Below are 20,971 nucleotides of genomic sequence, written 5' to 3'. Positions count from 1 at the left end.
TTAAAAGTTTCAGATGATTCTCTGAAGTCTGACAAATATCAAGACAGACTTCCTGTATTTTCTGACAGTGTTTTGACAAAGTTAGACTTTACGCTTAAGTATGGATTTATGTCACTGTTAGAAGTATAGCGTTTGAAGTGCATCGATCCTTTGTCCTCATAGCCCTTATGTTGTTGTCCACTTTCTGTCAGACCCCTCGATCTCATCACGTCTCATTGAGGACTGTCAGCCAGGATGTAGCACACGGTCTGCTTAAACGAACAATCATCCCCCTGCAACCAACTCTGGAACAGGACTTGGAGCAAGTTCTTCAACAGTTAAAGCTCAACCATGTGGAGCAAGTGAACCACAGACAGAGTGGATCATCTAAAGTTTTACTAAAAAGCATCATCGGATCAGTTGTGTTTCTTCTTAAAACCACATCACTGTGCCCACTGTTACCCTCCTTCTTCAGCAAAGAGAGGCCAAATGTTACACTCTTAATCTCAACTCTACCACAAGGGATCGAGGTGCATTTGTGCTAATTAATTGTACTCGTGACAAAAAAAGTTTTGGTTTTCGAGACACTTTAATGAAATGTTGACAATCTGACTCGATTGTTCAATAATTCCGCACATGAGCAGATAAAGTACATTTTAAAGTTATAATATACAGCAGATCCACATATGGACGAATTTAACACCATGTTCTTCCAATAATACAATGTTTGAAGAATGTCATCAGCAAGTGGTCCAACAACCGGGAGGGACTTCATTTGACAGAATGGAACAGTTTGTGGGACACCTGTGGAGAGATGACAGGAAATTAATCTGTGCAACAACACCACACAAACCGTGCGAGCTGAACTAAACTGCTTCAATTTGGCCAATATCACTGAAGTTACGGCTTGTACAACTTGATTCATAGGAACATGAATCATACATATTAATATGACTTCATTGATGCATGCAGCAACATGTTATATGGACAAACATTCGGATTCAGGTTTAAGTTTTTCTTCAAAAAGACTCATTTCGAAGTTTTCGTGACCCGTAAATCTGACATTGTACCTTGGAATTAGAAAATGAATATAAACATCGTCGTGCGCACCATTAAAGCTCACACAATCAAAATAGCATAATACAGAGGTGGGCTGCAATAAAACAATAGATACTGCTGGGTCAGAGCAGACTTAAATTACATCAACTTAAAATATTGACTCAGCAGCAATGTTGTCTCATTTTGATGAATGCGTTTTATCTAAACTCTCTCCTTGGGTTCGGGGAGAGGAAAGTATCAATCGGAAAATGACACAAGGGTGTGTCCCTCCAACACCGCAGAGGCTGCAGATCTCTGTCCGGGCTGCAGTCAATTATCTGTATTGCTGCGCTCCAGGGTATTCTACTTTAAGATGGTTATATCATAGCTCAAAGACAGATGCTGTGGCTGGAGAGAGAAGAGAACTGGACTGGAATTAGATATGTAAATGTTATGGTGAAGCCATCTTGCAACGGTAAAAGCAGATAACCGATTAATGAATAGATTGGCAGACAACATAAAAATGCCTCTGCAGGCTACCAAGACTGGAAGCCACGACAAATCACCACTACTGATTTTTTTTCGAGGTCGATAGACAGACAGAAATTTCTGACATCTGACTCCCCGAAACAGTCTCTGAGCAGAGGAGCGCAGCTCAAATCGCATCGTGACTAAATAGCTCATTAATATGAAGCCAGGCTCTTTCCAGATATAGGCCTACCTTCAGTGTGCATAACTGGCGAGAGTCGAGTTGGCCAAGCTGTTGCACAATTGTCTATCAACCTCACCATGAACCTTTGCTATCAGGAGGTGTATTTTTAATCTTTCTACTTGATCCAGCTGGCGAGTGCAACACTTACGCAGTGGTCCCGAGCATGCAGGAAGTCAAACAGCTCCTCAGTACAATCCTCCTCTGTCGAAGACCGAGAGCCAACTCTGTTTTGACACTGCTCCAAACGCTCCCGAGTGTGAACGCAGTGATCCGTCGCTTCACACTTCTCTCGTACGACTTCAATGGGATCCTGCAACAGAAAATACGGCATTCAAGACAGCCATCTTCGCGAGCTCCCTCAGTGGCGCAGTGATGCCTGAAGAAGTGGATACACTCTTAATCTATACCCAAAAAGACCAACGTAGTCATGACAGTTTTTCACCAAATCAATTAAGGTGTCCAACAAATTTATAAAAGGGTAGGCCGGGTAATAGTCAATGTCACAGGTGTCTTTCTAATGTGCTGTCTCCATTTGGTGCCAGCTGTCTAGTGCAGTGTGGGCAGTTTGGACACTTTATGGAGCCTGTGGCATACTGTTTAAAGCAGATCAGGAAGAATGGCTACATTTTTTCCTCCCCTCCTCTTTAGCTCCAGCTTTTGATTTTATAGTTATCTTTTTAATCAGAAAGGACATAAATAACTCTGTCTCTGGCTGGATAAAATTCGCACACACTATAGCTTTGGAATGATTTTAGCTTTGTACCAGGGTTTGTTGGCTGGATTATAGGGAAGAAAACAGAGCAACAAAGAGTCATTTAAAGCCTCACATACTTTCATAAGAACAAACGACCTTAAACAGCCAGAAGTTTCAGTGCTCTTGGTTCTGCTAAGCTAGGCTCAACAAAGAGTTCAACTAAATCCAATTAAAAGGGCTGTCAGTCTTCTGTTTAAACCGGGTATCAAAAATGATTCAAGCTTTTGCTTTGGGACAGAAGTTGACCTACCACCATATCTTCCTCTTCCTCCTCCTCTTCCTCCTCCTCCTCCTAAAACATAAAACATAAAAGACCAATGACATCATTCCCACCCAAGTATCAGACAACTGTGAGCAGATATATTACAGAGACAAAACAGATTGAAATATAACTCTGAAGGGCTTCAGGAATGTCAACGCTGGCTAATGCTAAGCTAACAGACGATGTAGGCTAGTTAGCCGCTGACAGTTAGCTTGCCAACTAAAACTACCAGAAGTCATAAGCATATGGGAGTAGTCTTTAATCTGTAAGAACTACTAACGTCCTCGGGCTCTCCGTTCATAATCATCTTCTCCTCGAAAACCATAGTTGTGGTGGTCTTGTCCTTCTCTGACTGGCTGTCAATTCACGGCTCTTGGAGGACACCCCAGGTCACACGAGCACAGCGGAGAGGAAACAAGCTAACAAGTCGACGCAAACAGAGTGGTCAGTTTCCGGGCGGTAAAATTTCACAATAAACCCCTTGTTAAAGAACATGACCCAGACCTGGAATATCACATTTTTTTTCGACGTAAAAAAAAAAAAGACAGATTGACTGAGATGCAAAATAGTGCTATACAGACAAATCTATTAACTTCTGCGTTACTCTAATCCATACAGGAATGTATTTCTCTTTGAGCAACCATTAATTTGGTTTTATTCTGAAGCCTCTACCAGATGTTTCCCAAGGACTAATATAAACACACAAAAAATATACTACCACCCTGCGTTAGAAAGTAGTACTGCACCTCCTGTGACTATAACCAAACGAATGCTTATATATGCTATACACTGCATATTAGCTTTGAACACTGTGCCAGCACTTTGGTTGAAGTATCTTTCTCACTGCCTTGTCCAGTGTCCAGTTTTTTATGATGGATGACTGCCTTATCTCTTCAGCCACAGCCACCCAACATACAGTTGTTTTGTTGTTGTTGTTTAGTAATTTATTTAAAAAAGAAAAAAAATACTATTAAATTAACTTCTACTAGGTCAGGACAATTGCCTTTTGGGTTACTGTTTAGAGTGAGTCCAGATGCTGGACTGGCCTTCCTGCAGTTGAGACTTCTGATCACTTAATAACATTATGAAATGCAAAATTCAACAAAAAGCCAAAAGTCCTGTTGAGCAGGCAGAATCCTATCCTGCACGTGAAGTATTTAGACAAAGCAGAGATAACCAGTTTAAAAGCTGAAAAAGTTTTACATATGACTGCCATTTCACAGGAAACCTCCTTAAACAAGTTGTCGTTGTAATGCTAATTCAAATAGTTTTGTTACATTTCATCTAATTGGCATTTACATTGAACCAAATAAAGTCATTTGTAGTTCTTTAGCCCATATGTCTCTGTGAGAATGTGGCCAGATTGGAGCTTTTCCTATTCTTCACCTCCTTCATTCAGAAAATCACCTTCTCTATGGCTGCTGAGAATGAGCCTGTGACAGACTATCACTGTGAAGTCACTTTGACATCAAAATACCATCTGTGAGGCACCACGGCACAGAATTGGAGCCCACTACCCTAAAGATTGAAAATGAATTAGGTCAACCTAGACTAAAAAAGGTGATACATTGTAAATAACTCTATGATATAGTATGCAGTATGTATCCATGTCCACTCACCTGAAAGACAGATACTGTTTTCATACAACCTCCAGCTTACTGCCAAGATGAGCATAAATTCATGTTGATGCAATCTTTGTTTTTCCATTTGAGAGACTACTTTCTAATGAATTTTAAATGAAACACTTAAACTCCATTAATGTAAGACTGGCTTTCGAAAGTGGTCTGTTGCATTTGAAATGATCAGTGCCTCACACGTTTGCAGCTCGATACTGAATACCAGACTCAAAGATGGTGCTCAACTCTGTGAATGCAAAGTGATAATGTTAAGCAAAGATATTTTCTAGCTTCTAACTTTGTCTCAATCTGGAATAATTTTCCAGTTTGGTATTGTAGCCCTGTCTCAAGAAAAGTTTAGTTGCCAACATACAGCATAAGTGATCAGTATAACATACAGCAACAGTCTGATGCTGACTGACACAGAATAATAATCAGTCTTTCTTTCAATAGCAGAACAATAACTACATTATGGTTCACATTAAGACACATGAATGTAGGCTTTAACAGCAGGTTTGTGCCAGTTTTTCATTCATTTAGCCACCCTTAATAAGTAATACTTAGTTTTTAAAGAGGAACAATGCACACTATTTTAGTGATATTATCCCAAAACACAACTGTACATTATAATATTAAGTTTCCGGTATTTTTTTAAACAAGGTATTTTTTTTATTCCTAATAGTTACTACACTGATCCACATATTTATTGTTCCATTTAACGTAACATCACTTATGTTAAAACAAATATGTTCTAATTTTCTCCAAGGCTAAAATTAACTCAATATTATACTATTATACCATGGTGCCATGAATTGGACCATGTTCTTTAGAAATAAGGGAAACCAATGCTTCTGTTCCTTCGTAGATTTCCGACTTGTCCAAAGCGTACCCTGGCTCTGGCCCCTGGGACCCAGAATTGGACAAAGGGGGTTTGGAAAAAATGATTGGATAAATGAATATACATCACGATATATCCCCACAAATTATAAAGATGAGGCTGGGCGTGTGTGGTACCTCCATCAACTACCTTGAGGATGACGCTGGTGGCCCTTTTCAATTCAAATCTCTCACAATAAAAGTAAATCTTTTCATTTCCAAGGCTTGTTCAACTTAATGATGATTGGCATTCGTTTCCAGCCCTTGTCAGTTGCTTCACATCTGTGTCTTAATATGGCAAACAGATATCTGACATACACTTTTATGTTTGCTGTTAGATAAAAACAAAGTAACCCTGTGTGTATGTGCGCTATCTGCCACTTTCTCCTCTCAGCCACTTAGACCGTCAGGAAAATTCTTCCCCAGATCTATGCAGAGTAATAAAAGACTCCAGACATCATCGTGATCGCATTGTCTTAAACCGCCACGTGGGGAGTTATTCCAAACTTCTTCTGAAATGTTTACTTGTTTTTATCCCTCATGTCTCCCTTGTCTTGTTCCCTGGAGTTGAACCAGTTTCTGATTCTGAATAACTGCTGTGTTTCTGATTAATGAAGAAGTCTCAAATGAAACGGCTGCCATCTCTAATTCCACATGGATCCATTTTGGATCCATTTTCTGATTCATCCACTTCATTTATCAGAAGGTTTTGTATCAACATCAAATGAATCCGTGGAGTCAAAAGAACCACCACTTTTATGTTGTTTTCCAACAGATAATGATGAGAATATAGAGGGGGGTGGCCACTATATAATGCTGTTATCATGTAGTTATTAGCTGCTCACTGGTGTGAACTGTAAAGTAAAGTAGTTTTTCAGCTTCCCACATGAGAATCCTGGACAGAAATGTTTGTTTTGATTTAAAAGTCCCTTTACTCCATGACCATTTCACTAAGTGCAGAATTAGAACCCCAGAATGTTCCACAGTGCTATTTTATTCGCTGAGGCCCCCTGTGACATCACACAGAACACCTATATGGACAGAATACGGAACCTGTGGCAGTTAGATTCTTACCAGACCGGTACAGAGTAACACGTGTGTTTCAGTAGTTTGTGAAAGCCACTTTAACTAGCTACCCTTAGCCGCCCGCATCAAATTCAAGTCACTGATGTTAGCCTACAAAGTGCTTAATGGAACGGCTCCCATCTACTTGAATGCTTTTGCAAAGGCTTATGTCACAACTCGGTCCCTCCGTTGGTCCCAGGATTGTCGTCTAGCAGCTCCTACACCACGCCTAAGACAATCCAAACTCTTTTCATGTGTCGTCCCACGATGGTGGAATGACCTATCAAATGCTACCAGAACAGGGGCGTCCCTGTCTATCTTCAAGAAGCTCTTGAAAACCCAGCTCTTCAGAGAGCATCTCCTATCCTAGCACTTAACTTGCACTTCCCTACCCCCTCTATCTCTGCACTTTATCTTTCTGCACTTCTTTCTATCCCTACACCCTATCTCTACTCTGTCACCTCTGACTTAGTCAGACTAGTGGGTTCCTTCTATGTAGTTTATTGTTAGCTTTATATAGCTTGTTAAATCTTCATTTGTAAGTCGCTTTGGATAAAAGTGTCTGCTAAATACATAAATATAAACATTAACTAACTTCAATATTATTGATATACAACTTGCAGACATCGATTTGCATCTCTCATTTTTGAATGAAGATGATGCCCTTCGGTGACATTGACAGTGATGTGAGTACAACCAATTGTTTGATGCTGTAAATTGTCTCTTTGGGTCTTAAAATTATTTTCGGTCAGCATTGATGTAAATGTAAATGTAATTTATTTATACAGCCCTTTACAACAATCCATTTCGGTGTACCTAAGTGCTTTACAGCAGATAATAAATAAAGAAAAGAATAAGTACAAAACAATAAAATAACAGTAAATGCAATAAAATACAGCAAAATTGAATAAGATAATATAGAATTGATGACAGATAAGCCACGGAAATATATCACTGCAATAATGGACAACCGTGGGCCCAGTTAAAGTAGCTGAGTAATATTTGTCCTGAGTAAGCTGTAACTGTTACATCTCAAAACATGATGTTAATTTAGAGAATTTATAACCTCGCATTTGATAATTCAAAGTATGAAGAAATGCTTTCAAACTTCATGCTTCCACTTAACTAGCTCTGAATTAATGACAAGTTATGTTCTCTGATAAGTATGTGAACTGTGTGGTAGTTTGATGAGAGTGTTGGTGCAATTGTAAGAATTCAGTCAGTCTAACGAACAGAAGTTTCATGAAATGCTGAATTATTTTCTTCTTTATTACAGAACATGCAGAGTCTCAGCAGTCAGTTCATGGCTCTGGACAAACAGAGGGCTCGCATGGAAGCCATCATTCGTCAAACAGACACGCTGTGCTCATCGGGGGAAGCATGCAAAGTCGCTATTTTAAACAGACTGGGACTCTCCACCCACCAACCCATCCAAAGTCCTCATCCCCAGCCTTCCATAAGCAAAGGCTTGGATCAGCTGCCTGCAGACGGAGGATCAAACCACTCTTAGTCGTATCAACTTTGCCACGGGAAACCGAAGACATGATGTGGATCAAGATTCAGCAGAGCAGAATTGATATAAAAGATGAAGACATGGAGGAGCTCAAACTTCCCAGAAATCAGAACATTAGCCCGTCACACTCTGTGAGCTCATCATACACCCTCAGCTCTGTGGATGCTGAAACTCCGAAAGAGCTGCGGGCCATCCCACTTATCTGTAGCCCTGATAAGTTGCCACTCATTCCCTCACCCTTCATTCTATCACCGCGGCAACCACCGCCCAAAAAAAGAGCATCTCGAATCCCTGTGTTGATTGTGAAACCCACTGGAGAAGGTAAGTTCTTTTGTGGACAGAAGAGTCCGTTTTGGACTCATGTTCAAAACGGTAAAACTGACTAAAGTCAGTGTTTACTGCTGAGCTTCAATCGATCTACTCCACATGTTGGAGATAAAGCCTTTCACTTCAGTACAAGCTGAAATACAGGCTTGCAAAATACCTTATTAAAAACATTCATGAATGTAATTCTGTTTAAAACTACACATTTGCATAGAGCTTAAATGAAAATCCATATAACAATGACCATGTTACGTCCCTCGAAAGCTCTGAAAGCTGAAATGGAGGCAGTTGAGGTGAGACCGAAGTGCCTAAAGCACAATTCAGCCACACGTTTGCCACAACGTCCTGAGGCCCCAAAAAAGAACCCTGCGGTGGCGGCAATCAGTCGAACTCCACCTTTAAAACCAAGCCCTCCTACAAAGAAAGCAACTCAGGACACAACAGTGCAGTCAAGAACGACGACAATAAGGACCGCTAAGATGAAAAGGGTCTTAACTCTCAAGTCAGCTGTAATTAAAGATCAGGAGAAGCTGGATTAATCCGCCAGCGAGTCTGTCTCAGTGCTTCACGCTTCTCGCCTCAGATGACTGGTATGACTTTAGACGGTTAATGTATTTCCTTCTGAAAGCACCTGTAAACTACGTACTCAGTCTGCCCCGTTCCCGTTCCTTTGGGTCAGAGAAAACACTAAATTGGAAATGATCTGTAAACATCTTTAAAAAAATACTTTTAAATGAACTTCTACTAGGTCAGGACAATTGCCTTTTGGGTTACTGTTTAGAGGGAGTCCAGATGCTGGACTGGCCTCCCTGCCCTGGTACACAACTGCAGTCCAGGCCGAGTGCTGACTCTTCTGCTCAACACAGGACTGTGGTAAAGAAGCCATAATACAGAATCAAAATATATAAATGAAGTGTAGCATTGGCCATAAGCCAAGGTAGTCGAATCAAACAATGTGAGAATCTTTGGGGTTTTTTTTGTCATCCCTAAGTCATCTGAGTCCAGCAGTGAGGACCAGCACCGCCCAACAGCTCCAGCGACTGGCTGACAGACTGGGAGCGGCTGCAGTTTTAACATCAGGAAAGACCTTCACCCCCCGTTTCCTCACTGCTCTGAGAAAGATTTCACTTGATGCCGCGGCTGAAGTCAGGTCAGTTAACACAACTGTAAGGCCCAATGTTTTTAAGTTTGCGTCCTGTGTGCAACTGTGAGAGCTAAATAAGCAAACATTTATCTGCGCAGGGCCCACGGTCATACCATCATCGAAACATTGGTCCAGCACAGAGATTTTATGCAGCTGTGGCAGCAGACCATCCCTCTAAATGACCAGCTTTCAATGGAAAAGATTGTACAGAATGCACCCAGAAAGTAAAGGGGGAGCTGAGAACCGCCATGATTGCAGGGACTTTATGAAGTTCAAAGTCGAAGTGTTCTTGGGCAAGACACTGAACACCCAATGTTGGCCACCACCGCATCCATCCCTGTATGAAAAAGCTTAGATGAAAGCACCGTCTACCCTATGTGCTGTAGGAGTTTGAATAAATAGGTGAATGTGGCTTGTCGTGTGAAAGTGTGAGTCATAGACTAGAAAGCTTGATACAAGTACAGCCCATTCACCATCTCATTCCTCCTCCCTCTCCACATCAAGCCCCGAATGACAAATCTATAGTATTTTAGAAGTTGTTTAGCTCCATATTTGTCTAACAGTGCTTTACTGTAAGACTTAAATGTGGTTCCTATGGAAGCAATGTGGAATGGAATGTGGTTCTAATCTGTTGTTTTTGCTGTAAGCTTATGCTATGAATAAAACTGCACTTGAATGAATTCCTATTGAGAGGCATTTCTTGCATTTAACATAGCTCAAATCAAGGAAAGTGTACACATCAAGATCAAATATATATCAGCCATAGAAATCGTAACAGCATTCTTGATTATTTAATATAATGTAAATTACATATACTATAGACCTTCCAAGCCTGAGGAAAGCATCACTATGAGCCAAAAACATGTTCAACTCATGAGGATGCCCAAAAAAAGCCATAATGGATAGGATTTTTAAGAGGGGGCTTGTTTATCAATATCAGAAATCTATATTCAAGCTAGGTATCCTCAACATAAAAACTGGAACCCTTACCATCACTGAATGCAAACTCTCAGAGCATGTGAGCCAAACCACTTTAATAGTTGTCAGTTTATTCATTAAGGCCGTGTACTCTACATGAATAAATATATTTACTCACACATAGATGAATGCATTCAGGACACTGGGGAATACAGAGTCTTGCCCAACGACACTGAAACATTTGTACTGGGAAATCTAGGAATCAAACTACCAACCTCTCAGTTGATGTGCAAAAGACGCGTGTTTAACTGTCTACCCACAGCCACCTAATACACATTGTTTCTATTAATTCTATGCAAACGATTCAATTATTTTCTGCTAAGTCAGAATGACAGTTTAAGGTTTCAAATTAACTGTGTCAAATAATCCTTTAATGAGTAAATACAGGTCAGAGTCCAGCGGATTCAGTGTTTGAATATGAAATCAATAACATGAATTGAGATAACATTGCTGAGCTTTGAACTCACAGGAGGGAGAGTACTCACATTAGTTTTCTCTTAAGAACTTAATATCAGCACCGTCTTTGGTTCAACAGGCTGTTCTTGGAGGATGGAGTCATTTTTTCCCATAATCGGATCCTATGTTGAGTGGGATTTAAAAGGTCTTCTGCTCTTTGCAGTGGTTTTCATTCTCACAGCGGATTATATTAAAAACCGCCGGCCAGTTGGCTTTCCTCTGGGACCTCGAGCTCTTCCAATTGTGGGCAACATGTTTACTGTGGACCAAAGCAGGGCCCATGAAAGGCTGATGGAGGTATCAACCTATCTTAAAAATCTAACAGTTCAAGTGATGGTGCTAATTGTTCTATTATCTGTTTTTACTATGACTCATGATCTAACTTCTTTCCTAAATCCTCATTCAGCTGGCAGTGACATATGGGAATGTGTTCAGCCTACAGTATGGCCAGAAATGGACAGTAGTTTTAAATGGGTTTGAAACTCTTAAAGAAGCACTGGTAACAAAAGGAGATAGCATGGTCGACCGCCCAGACCTTCCTTTAGACGTTGGCAGAGGAGGTAAACTAGGTAAGAAGACAAAGCATACACATGGCCAAAAGTACATTTACAGATCTCAGCTTACCTATAAAGGACGTTATTAGTGGTGTGTTCCATTAGAGTTCATTTTTAATGGGACGAATTGTATTGGGCCTGGAATGGAAAGTTGAGAAAAGTCAAACTTTTTAAGCAGCAGCAGCAGCATCTCAGGTGCAAATCATCATGACTGTCACCACAATTCCAACCTTCAGGTACAGAACATTCTTTCTATTGAGAAAAACAGCTCCTCCTTTGTGATGGCTTTGGGCGGAAGAAAAAAAAAATACTGAGAAGTTGCATTTCAAGTAATGGTATAGGTCATAAAATATTGAACAATCTTTATATTTGATTCCGTTTTTTCCTCCCTGTGTATTGCTGATCAGGTGTGATAATGAGTAATGGAAACTTCTGGAAGCAGCAGAGGCGATTTGCAATTTCAACCTTCAGATATTTTGGATTTGGAAAGAAATCTCTTGAATCGGTCATCCTGAATGAATTTATACATTGTGCTGAGGAGTTCAGAGGCTACAAAGGTACATACTTAACAACATGATAACATTTACAGTAAGAAAATAATTTTTACACTCTTTTTGTTGTTGTTCAATTTCTTGAGGGAAACCATTTAGTCCACACCTTATCGTCAACAACGCTGTCGCCAACATCATATGCCAGCTGGTTTTTGGTCATTGCTTTGAGTATGGCGATGAGAAGTTCAAGAAACTGATGCTCCTCTTTGGCAAAGCACTCCAGATTGAAGCCTCTGTTTGGGCACAGGTAGTTCATTTGCAGTTCATTTTCATATGCAGAAATTGTAATACTGTGTACCATTGTTGCATAATACACTAAAAACATTGAATGATCAATGTCAGTGAATGATCCAGGTGGACACAGACGTGCCATGACTTAGCATGTGTTGACTGTCACAAATGGATGCTTGTTAGGTTAAATGTCTTCAGGTATTGATAGCTGTGAAAAAAAAAGTTTATTGGAATAACAGGTGCACTGAGGACGATGAACAACAGCTGAAGAAATAGGAATGATAAAGGGGGTGATAATGAACCTTGAAGTGTGACTGAATATAGTGTGGAGAGTTTCATGGTGGGGCCCTGTCTCAAAGAGTTTAGCTTCATAATCTCTGATTGCTCTCTGCAAAGTCTGGCTATCACAAGCTTTACACTAACCCATACAGCTGCACCGAAAAGTCAGAAAGTTAGAGATGCTACAGATATGATAACCACAAATCACTGTTCATTTAGTCAGCTCGATCTGAAAAACAGAGTAGATGTTGGTGCTTCCACTGAACAATTGCTGAAGTGTTGAAGCTGGCATTGAGAAGGCAAAGAGGCATGAGTAGACTGGGGAGAGGCATCAACAGCAGCAGAAGTATGTGGCAAGTGATTTTGAGCATTACAAGCTACAAAAGCAGGGGCATGCCAACCATGTGTGGCTACTCTGCCAGGCAAACTAAAACATGCCATATTTTGTCTCCCCAACAAAAAGTCTCCTGTAAATCTACAGCACGTCTAGGTGACCTGCCATTACATTATCCACATCAGATTTGTGTGAATACAAGCACCACTAGAGGCACTGATGACGTTCTTGGCTGTGTACTAAAAACACGTTCCAATCAAGTAATGGATATTACTGATTTCTTGAAAATACAACTGGAACTTGAGAGTTTTCCCAACTGCTTCAAGGCAACCCTCATCATTACTGTGCCCATCTGCAGGGTCCAGTAAAAATGACTACTTACCTGCGACACTCACATCCATTCTGATGAAATGCTTTAGGTGGCTGGCTGCAATACTTTACAGGAAACTGCAGCAGTGCTACAGGTTTTGTGGATTATCCCTCAGAGACATACAGTGACAGCTTTGGAGTTCAGACAACCATTTTTTTCGTTCAGTCTGTGCTGATATGTGGTTCGCTGACCGTACATTTAACAAACAATTCAGTAGTTTACCACAACAAAGCTGTGCAATCAGATATGCTGTTACTATCATGGTGCCTTGATAGTAATAGTTTGGCTGTCCAGAAGATAAAGAGAATCAGGTGGATTAATGATACTCAACAGCTGAGTAAATCAGCCACTGCCAAATCCATCTGCCAGAGCACAGGGCAGTCAGACTCTTACACAGAGGCAGGGGCTGCCCATAGTGGGCCTATTTCACCCTCTCAAACACTATCTGGCTCTGCTCTGTTCACTGGACTGGACCAAAAAGCTCTGACAGCTGTTTATACAGATAAGACAACTGACTACTCATAAGTACATAAGGAGGATGATTTTAACAGCAGGTGGCCAACAGAGGTAGTTCCTCCATGGGCCTAACTCCAGGATGGAAGTTCTTGTGATCTTCTGCTAGAGTGACAGCTAACGCCAGAGATGTCGATTGTTGGCAATTCGCCCATTCTGAGGCCCTAGCCAGAAGGTCTGCTACAACTTCTCCAGTGTTACATTCTACCTCCTCTATGTCCCTGGGACATGTCCACCTATCTGCTGTATCTTTTAGCTGCTGAGTATTGACAACAGGCAGCGAGAAGACGCCAGAACATCACTCCAAAACTGGCAATACTAGCAGCCAGGGAGTATCCTGTCCCATCCTATCCTATCTAAGACTGCCAAATGAAAGCGTTGAACAAAAGTTGAACAATGTGTTGCTCAGTGTCAACAAACCCAGAAGCTAATAACAAAGAAACACAATTTTCTTGGGAGTCAATATCACAGCCAACCTGTCATGGTATTCACACTTCTTCACTGTAGTTAAAAAAGTGTGGAAACAATTCTATTTCTATCTAAACTCGTGTGACAAGTTTTGTAAGTTCATACAGGGGTGCAATAGAGAGCATTCTGAATGGACACATCACAGACTGGCAAGTGATATGAACGGTCCAAGACAGGAAGGCTTTGCAGTGAGTGATTAAGTACCCAGATTATCATCTCTGCCAATCTGCCAAAAAGACTGTGAGGAGACTAAACTCACCCCAACTAAAGCCCTTTTAATTTGCTGCCATCTGGCCACCAATATCAAAGCTGACCTCATCACAATCTATTTTCTGTCTTGAAAACCAAATCTTATTTCCATATAACTTTTCTTTGCGTGCGAGTAGAATAGAGTGCAGTGCATCTAGAATTTAGTTGTAAAGCATCTTGTTGAACAAATATACTAGAATTATTTTTGAATCTTAATTCATTTTTATGTCTTTGGTAAAATTGTACGGTAGAGAAGTTACAAAAAATATCAGCAAACCCATGAATGAGCTTGTATGTCTCATCATCCAACCTAAACTGTGGGGGCAAGCAATTGTTTGGGGTGACACATGGTCTTTTTTGTTCCTAAGTATCAATAGATTCAATTTTGACTTCAATCTGCTCCCTTTGTGCAGCTTTTCAACTCATTCCCTTGGCTGATGAGATTTGTGCCTGGTCCACATCACACTGTCAAGCAGATCTGGAAGGATGTGCAGAACTTCATACGAGAAGAGCTTAACGACCACAAGAAGAGCTGGGATCCCTCAGAGCAAAGAGACTATATTGACTGCTACCTGAAGGAGATCCAAATGGTAACTAGATTATGAGTTGTACTGCATTACTAGTGGGGCTCATGTTTTTTTTCTGCTCTTGTGAACTTGCAACACAATCTCACAAAAGTGTGTGAAACTGTCATGAAACATAACCAGTTACTCACTTGGTTTGCAATGTGCAACTTGTGACTCATTACTCACATTAAACTACATACTATACACAAGACCTCAATTTGATCTGAATTACACAACTGATTGACCAACACTCACAAGGACAAACCTGCTGTCTCAAAGTCATGATATCCTAAATAAAGCAACTTACCCTTTTCATACCTTTGCATTCAAAATAGATTTGAACCACATAGAGTTCACTGGTTTCACTGGTAGTATTACAGCACAGCAATCCATTCCTATCGGAAAAAAAACCCCCAAAACAGTACACAACAACGACAGTACCAACAAATCTAATCTATTTCCTTATTTGATCTTTGAACTGTTCAAGTCTCAGCCTTTAACAAGGTATTGTGGATGACTACTGTGCCAACATCTTATGAGGAAAATTAGAGCTGCATTTATGTGAATAGAACTATATAAGAGCAACTGGGAAATTATGTTGTTGCAACTGTAATTGAAAAATCTTCTACAGAATTTACCAAAAGAAAACAAACAAACAAATAAAAGGCAGATACATTTTGCATTTTAGCTTACAGAAGAAGTCACATTTACTTGCACAGAAAGTAAATATTGTTACTGCACTTGGCTGGAATAACCTCCTGTACTGGTCCTTGTTGAGGCAGGGCTGAAGAAGCCTCTGTCTGAAGTCACTATGTATGATGGGTATGTTGAACGATTAAGTTGTCTGGACAAAAATGTATGGTTATAAACACAAACAAATCCCTTGGTCATCATTTTGTTGATCAGAATTGATTAATTTAGTCGAATAGACATTTTAGTCGACCCAGTTACACTTAATTTCAGCTTTATATTTTGCTCTGGGAGGCTGATAAAGTAGCCTCATGGGATTCATAGGTGCAAAGCCTATCCCCGAAAATGTTCAGAAATTTTCCTTGCCACCATGGTTACTCTTGTATTCGTGGAGGGGGATTGCAATTTTTGATTCATACCATTAGATGACACCACATTCTGCATACTGGACCTTTAAACTAGACCATTTGAGAATGTCTAGCACATTTTTTAAAATCTCCTGCTGGCTTACTCGAAGCCAACAGCTGCAATATATTGCTTTGGTAGTTGTGACGGTGACAGAAAGAAAATACACTGAATGTGCAGAAGAAATATTGTTTCATGTTAGTTTCACATTTAATTCTGATACTAGGTTGCAACATCACATCTCCTTGTAGTTTGCTCAAATATAACTAGTCACTGTTAGTATGTTAGACTCGTGTCATGTGCAGAGGTACGCTTTTGCACTTTTCCCAAGTTAAGATCCCATACACCCTTTCTAATATAAACATTTGCCTAATTTCAGTGCTCCTTAAGGACTTATTTCTATCCTTAGGTAGTGGTGTCACTCTTTAATTTTTTTCCTCTTCATTCTGCAGAACGTTTTAACATGGGTTTTTACACATATTCTCAGAGCAAGGAGCAGGATGACAACACTTTTGACGAGGAAAATCTAATTATCTGTGTTATGGATCTGTTTGTGGCTGGCTCAGAGACCACTTCCACCACCCTGCGATGGGCTTTTCTCTACATGTCAAAATATCCTGAGATCCAGGGTGAGAGCATTCACAGGCCAATGACGATCCAAGTTCTCATTACTTGATTTGCACATGGGAGGCCCTGAAACAAATGTTCTAGACACAGTTTTGTATACCAGTGTCACATTCATCAAATTGGATTTGTCAAATACTGTATTTTGAGCAGAGAAAGTCCAGGCTGAGGTAGATAGAGTGATTGGACAGTCTAGACAGCCATCCATGGAGGATCGTGCAAACCTGCCCTACACAGATGCTGTTATCCACGAGGTCCAGAGGATGAGCAACATAGTTCCTCTCAGTTTACCTCATGCCACCAACAAAGAAGTCCAGCTGGGAGGCTACACAATCCCAAAGGTAATTTCTCAAACTCATATCTGCAAAAGATAAACAGTTTTATATTACATTACAGTGTATGTCATTTACATTGTCACTTAACTCTCCAGGGAATAATGATAATTCCCAACTTAACTTCAGCGCTGTTTGATAAGAATGAGTGGGAAACGCCTTTCACCTTCAATCCAGGACACTTTCTGAATGAGGAGGGCAAGTTTGTGAAACGAGCAGCTTTCATCCCTTTTTCTGCTGGTGAGGATCAACACATTCCTTTTATCTGGATCTATGCAAGTGTATTTATGTTGTGTTCTGGGCCTGTCCCAGGGACAGAAGTATAAGACTCCTGTTTATTTCCCCGTTTCAGGCAAGAGGCAGTGCCTTGGTGAGAACCTGGCCAGGATGGAGCTTTTCCTCTTCTTCACCTCTTTTCTGCAGCACTTCACCTTTTCTATGCCTGATGGAGTGGAGCCTGTGATGGACTATTGCTATGGTGTCACTCTGGCACCAAAAGAATATAAAATACATGCAACTTCCCGTCATGAGCCACTATGATATGCTTGGACACACCCTAACACCAGCATATATTATTGGTTGTGCCTGATGTATCCACATCTGTTGAATTATTCTTATTCTAGCTTAAATTGTATAAATATTGTCCAGATGAACATATGTTTATGATTCATGTAATTTGTTTTGTCCGTTTGAGAAACCATATTCAAATTAAAAAAAATTTGAACCTCAATGGAAGTTTATCTTGGCAGTATTGTTTTCAAACACTGTAAATGGACAGGTGGGTATCCATAGATTTGATTGGAGACCACGATGAGGTGGCGAGAACATTTCTTTTGTTCCCATCACTCAGCTGCTTGCTTTGTATGTTCAAATAAGTATCTACACTTTAGCTTAACTGACCAGACTTTTGTATCCATCCATCCATTTCCCCTTCCCGCTTTATCCAATTGAGAGTTGCAGGAGGGATGGGGCCTACAACAGCTGCCACTGGGAGAAAGGTAGGGTGCACCCTGGAGAAATCACCAGTCCATCACAGGGCCAGCTTTTGGATATTTAACTTTTTCATCCTCCTATCTCTTCTCAAGGCAAATGTATCTGTGTTTGCATACTTTCGTGCCCATCTAACAGGGGGCAAACATGTTGTTCGAATTGTGGAGACATTCTCATGGTACCCTCTTGATTATTCTTTAAATAAAATTGGGACTGAAAATATATCCCATCTGCCAGCTGGATTTAATCAAGTTCATGGTTTTGTAACCACCAGAAAACCAAGATCACAGCGGAAGAAGATTTGGTAGAGGACACAAACCTGCCATCTTTTGGCACAGAAAATAAGTGACATTATTTTACCATATGTAACTTTTGTTGTTAATATAGCATGTTACAATTAATTACCACAATACAGAGTCTGTGACAACCCCAGCACGGGCTCTCAGGATGGTGGAGCTTGTGTCCAAGTTGGGACCTCAGCCATTCCTGACAGTCAGTTATCAGCTGCAACAGCTGCAAAATATTAAGACATGGCTTAAGATAAAGTTTAGCCATCCTCTACAACAGAAGTGTGCATAGGGGAGTTCACACCTGATCCTGTGTCTCCAGAATCAACTGAAGAGGATAAATTAGTCCCACCCTCTAGCATACAATAGAGGTTTGAAATTCTCTTCTGTGAAGCATGCAGCATTTTCTCATTTGTGCCTCTTATCATCAGTGTAAGCACCATCAAGGACACAAGTGCAGAAGCTGGAGTCCAGGCAGATGTCACATGAAGCCAAGACTCCAGTCTTAGTTGCAAATGAGAAAGATGACAGGACAAAATACACACTTATGCAATCTGCTGCCTCAGAGGAGAGGTATGAGCTTCTGCTCTATATCAACACTATTCCTTTTTGATTATTTCTAGGTGAAATGTAATACAAATCTATCTTGGCTAGTGATCCTCTCCGACAACCTTTGTACCTTTTTTTTTTTTTTTTTAAATCATAATTTTAAGTCATAATGCTCTCGAGAAATCAGGGGAGGATAAAGATGGAGAAAAGGATCAGCAGCAACTGAGTCTGGAAGAAAGAAGAAAAAGGCACCCTGGTGGCTGCTGTTTTGCTGCAAGTTGTGTTCTACAGAGCTGGATGTGACGAATATTATCAGCAAAAAAGTTTATATTTAATTTCCACCTTTGTTTCTGATCTGTGTGCTGAACAGATCAGTCCAGTTACGGCTCACATTGCCTTCCAGATGTTGAGGACAAGGACCTCAAGAGTTATAGATACACTGCCATTACTGTCACTTCTGCATCTGCAGATGCAATATTATTCCAAAGACAATCATGCTCAGTGAAATGTTTTGATGACATTGATATTTCAGAATCAGGGTGTCCCTTTTTGTCTTTTTAAATGTCCCTTTCTTCTGCAGATGTGGTCAAAAATGCACGAGAGAAGAGGATTATTTTAACCTCTCTGTGGACTCAGTGAGCTCATGTTTCAAAAAGTACCAAACAAGTTAGTTGTCGTTTACCAGTGTGTGAATTTGCATTAATATGCGTGTCAAAGTGAGTTTGATAGAATTCCCAAGAGAGTTAAACTAAAATTATTTTCCTGTTGTAGGAGGAACAGTTTGACTACCGGTGTCAGTGTGGAACACTATTCATCCTGCCAAAGTGAGTAACATCACAACATTCACACATGACTCAAAAAGACACAGTGCCCCAGGCTGTCAGACTAAGCAGTTTCTGTAATTCAACTTCGCCCTTCTGATCTGATCCTTTCCTCTCCTTCTATCTCACTGCAGCATGCTGATTCTCCACCTAAAGCACTTCATATTCACCCCATCCCTCCATGTGAGGAAGTTGAAAAATCTCTTCCAACTGTCAAGGGAACACAATTCATTTGATGTACAAACAGAACTCATTACAAGGAGTTTTATTGTTTTCTGAATATTAAATGGAGAAAATGATACAGCAATCAGCAACAGAAACAACTTGTGAAGCTAAATGTTGGCGACTGTGCTCATTTTTTAGACAAGCGCTGGTCATTCTCTGGTGAGCCAGAGGGCTCAGACATACCACAGCATATGCCACAGCCGACAGTGGTAAGTGCAGGGTGAGGCTGTGTTTGGCACACATGTATTCTCTCCTCTCAGACCATTACATCTGTGACGGTGTTCATCAAAGACAGGACCCGGGGGAAATGAGACTGTTGGCTCACATTTAACGATGAGTACGTCAGTGAGGCAACAGGGACATCAGGCTGCCAGCAGTGGAAAAAACCCCTAGCATTCCTGCTATTCTATCAAAGATAGGTTGTTCTACAAAAAGAAAAATTAAACAGTGAATGGAACATGTTGTCAAAATACACCAAACTGTGTTATCAGCAAGTTTATGCAAAAAACAGAAAGAAAGAATTTGACATTGTTCAACAACAGTAACTCTGAGCTCATTTGTGTTGTCTTTACAGCACTAGAAGACTAATCTCTAGCAGAAGTGCAGCAACAACACATGCCTTTAGTAAAATTCTGTTTTTTTTTTTTTTTAATGAATAAATAGATTTTTTTAATTCTCTCTATTCTGGAAATATTCATACAAACTTTTATTTTGATATAGCAAAATATCAACACTGTACTTTGTACGTTTCTTTCCTTTTCAGTGGCTAAAGGCCTGAACAGCAAATAGATGAACTGCCATGAATCACTATTGAGGTAATAAGATAAGACTGAGGTTGTACTTGGACCTGAGTGCCTCAGGAAGACACCATAGGGCTACTGTGGATGACATTGCCTTAGCTTCCAGTACTACTGTGAAGAACACTGGATTTATTTTTAACCAGGATCCACACTTTAACAAACAAAAAATATGTCTGTAAGACCACCTTCTTTCACCTGTGTGAACAAGAGAGAGAGAGATCATGTTTTTCCAGTTCTTGCTTGCTCCCTAATACAGTTAAGGGTTGTTGGGATTTGTTGGTGGAGAGATGACCCAAATGTGGCACAGCAGACAGAAGAGGACTTAACTTCAAGTTTAATTAAGACACCAAAAACATGGGAAACCATGAACTAAATGATGAGAACCTAACTAAGTACAAAACTAAGCAAAAGGGGAA

At 40.4% G+C, this 20,971-nt stretch overlaps 2 protein-coding genes across 3 annotated transcripts; one reads left to right on the top strand and one right to left on the bottom strand.

The window, feature by feature from the left end:
- Nucleotides 1-549: 549 nt before the first annotated feature.
- uqcrh (ubiquinol-cytochrome c reductase hinge protein) lies at nucleotides 550-3,176 on the bottom strand. Of its 2 annotated transcripts, none has more exons than XM_072389648.1 (4): nucleotides 3,026-3,176; nucleotides 2,734-2,775; nucleotides 1,878-2,039; nucleotides 550-783 (listed from the first exon to the last, which is right to left on the bottom strand). In XM_072389648.1, the coding sequence occupies exons 1-4, from the start codon at nucleotides 3,068-3,070 to the stop codon at nucleotides 751-753; spliced, it is 282 nt and encodes a 93-aa protein (XP_072245749.1). In that variant the 5' UTR covers nucleotides 3,071-3,176; the 3' UTR covers nucleotides 550-750. The 2 variants fall into 2 exon arrangements, with proteins under 2 accessions (XP_072245749.1, XP_072245750.1); XM_072389649.1 differs by having other exon boundaries at nucleotides 2,734-2,769.
- Nucleotides 3,177-10,722: 7,546 nt separating this feature from the next.
- Nucleotides 10,723-18,774, top strand: LOC140312008 (cytochrome P450 2J2-like). The gene is made up of 9 exons (XM_072389647.1): nucleotides 10,723-11,014; nucleotides 11,124-11,286; nucleotides 11,679-11,828; nucleotides 11,909-12,069; nucleotides 14,680-14,856; nucleotides 16,415-16,556; nucleotides 16,705-16,892; nucleotides 16,982-17,123; nucleotides 17,236-18,774. The coding sequence occupies exons 1-9, from the start codon at nucleotides 10,811-10,813 to the stop codon at nucleotides 17,421-17,423; spliced, it is 1,515 nt and encodes a 504-aa protein (XP_072245748.1). The 5' UTR covers nucleotides 10,723-10,810; the 3' UTR covers nucleotides 17,424-18,774.
- Nucleotides 18,775-20,971: the final 2,197 nt, after the last annotated feature.

Source organism: Leuresthes tenuis, unplaced genomic scaffold (assembly GCF_036924035.1).
Source record: "Leuresthes tenuis unplaced genomic scaffold, fLeuTen1.0.hap1 SCAF_7, whole genome shotgun sequence".
Classification (NCBI taxonomy): Eukaryota; Metazoa; Chordata; class Actinopteri; order Atheriniformes; family Atherinopsidae; genus Leuresthes; species Leuresthes tenuis.
Note: the sequence above shows the minus strand (reverse complement) of the source record. Positions and strands in the feature narration are given on the sequence as shown.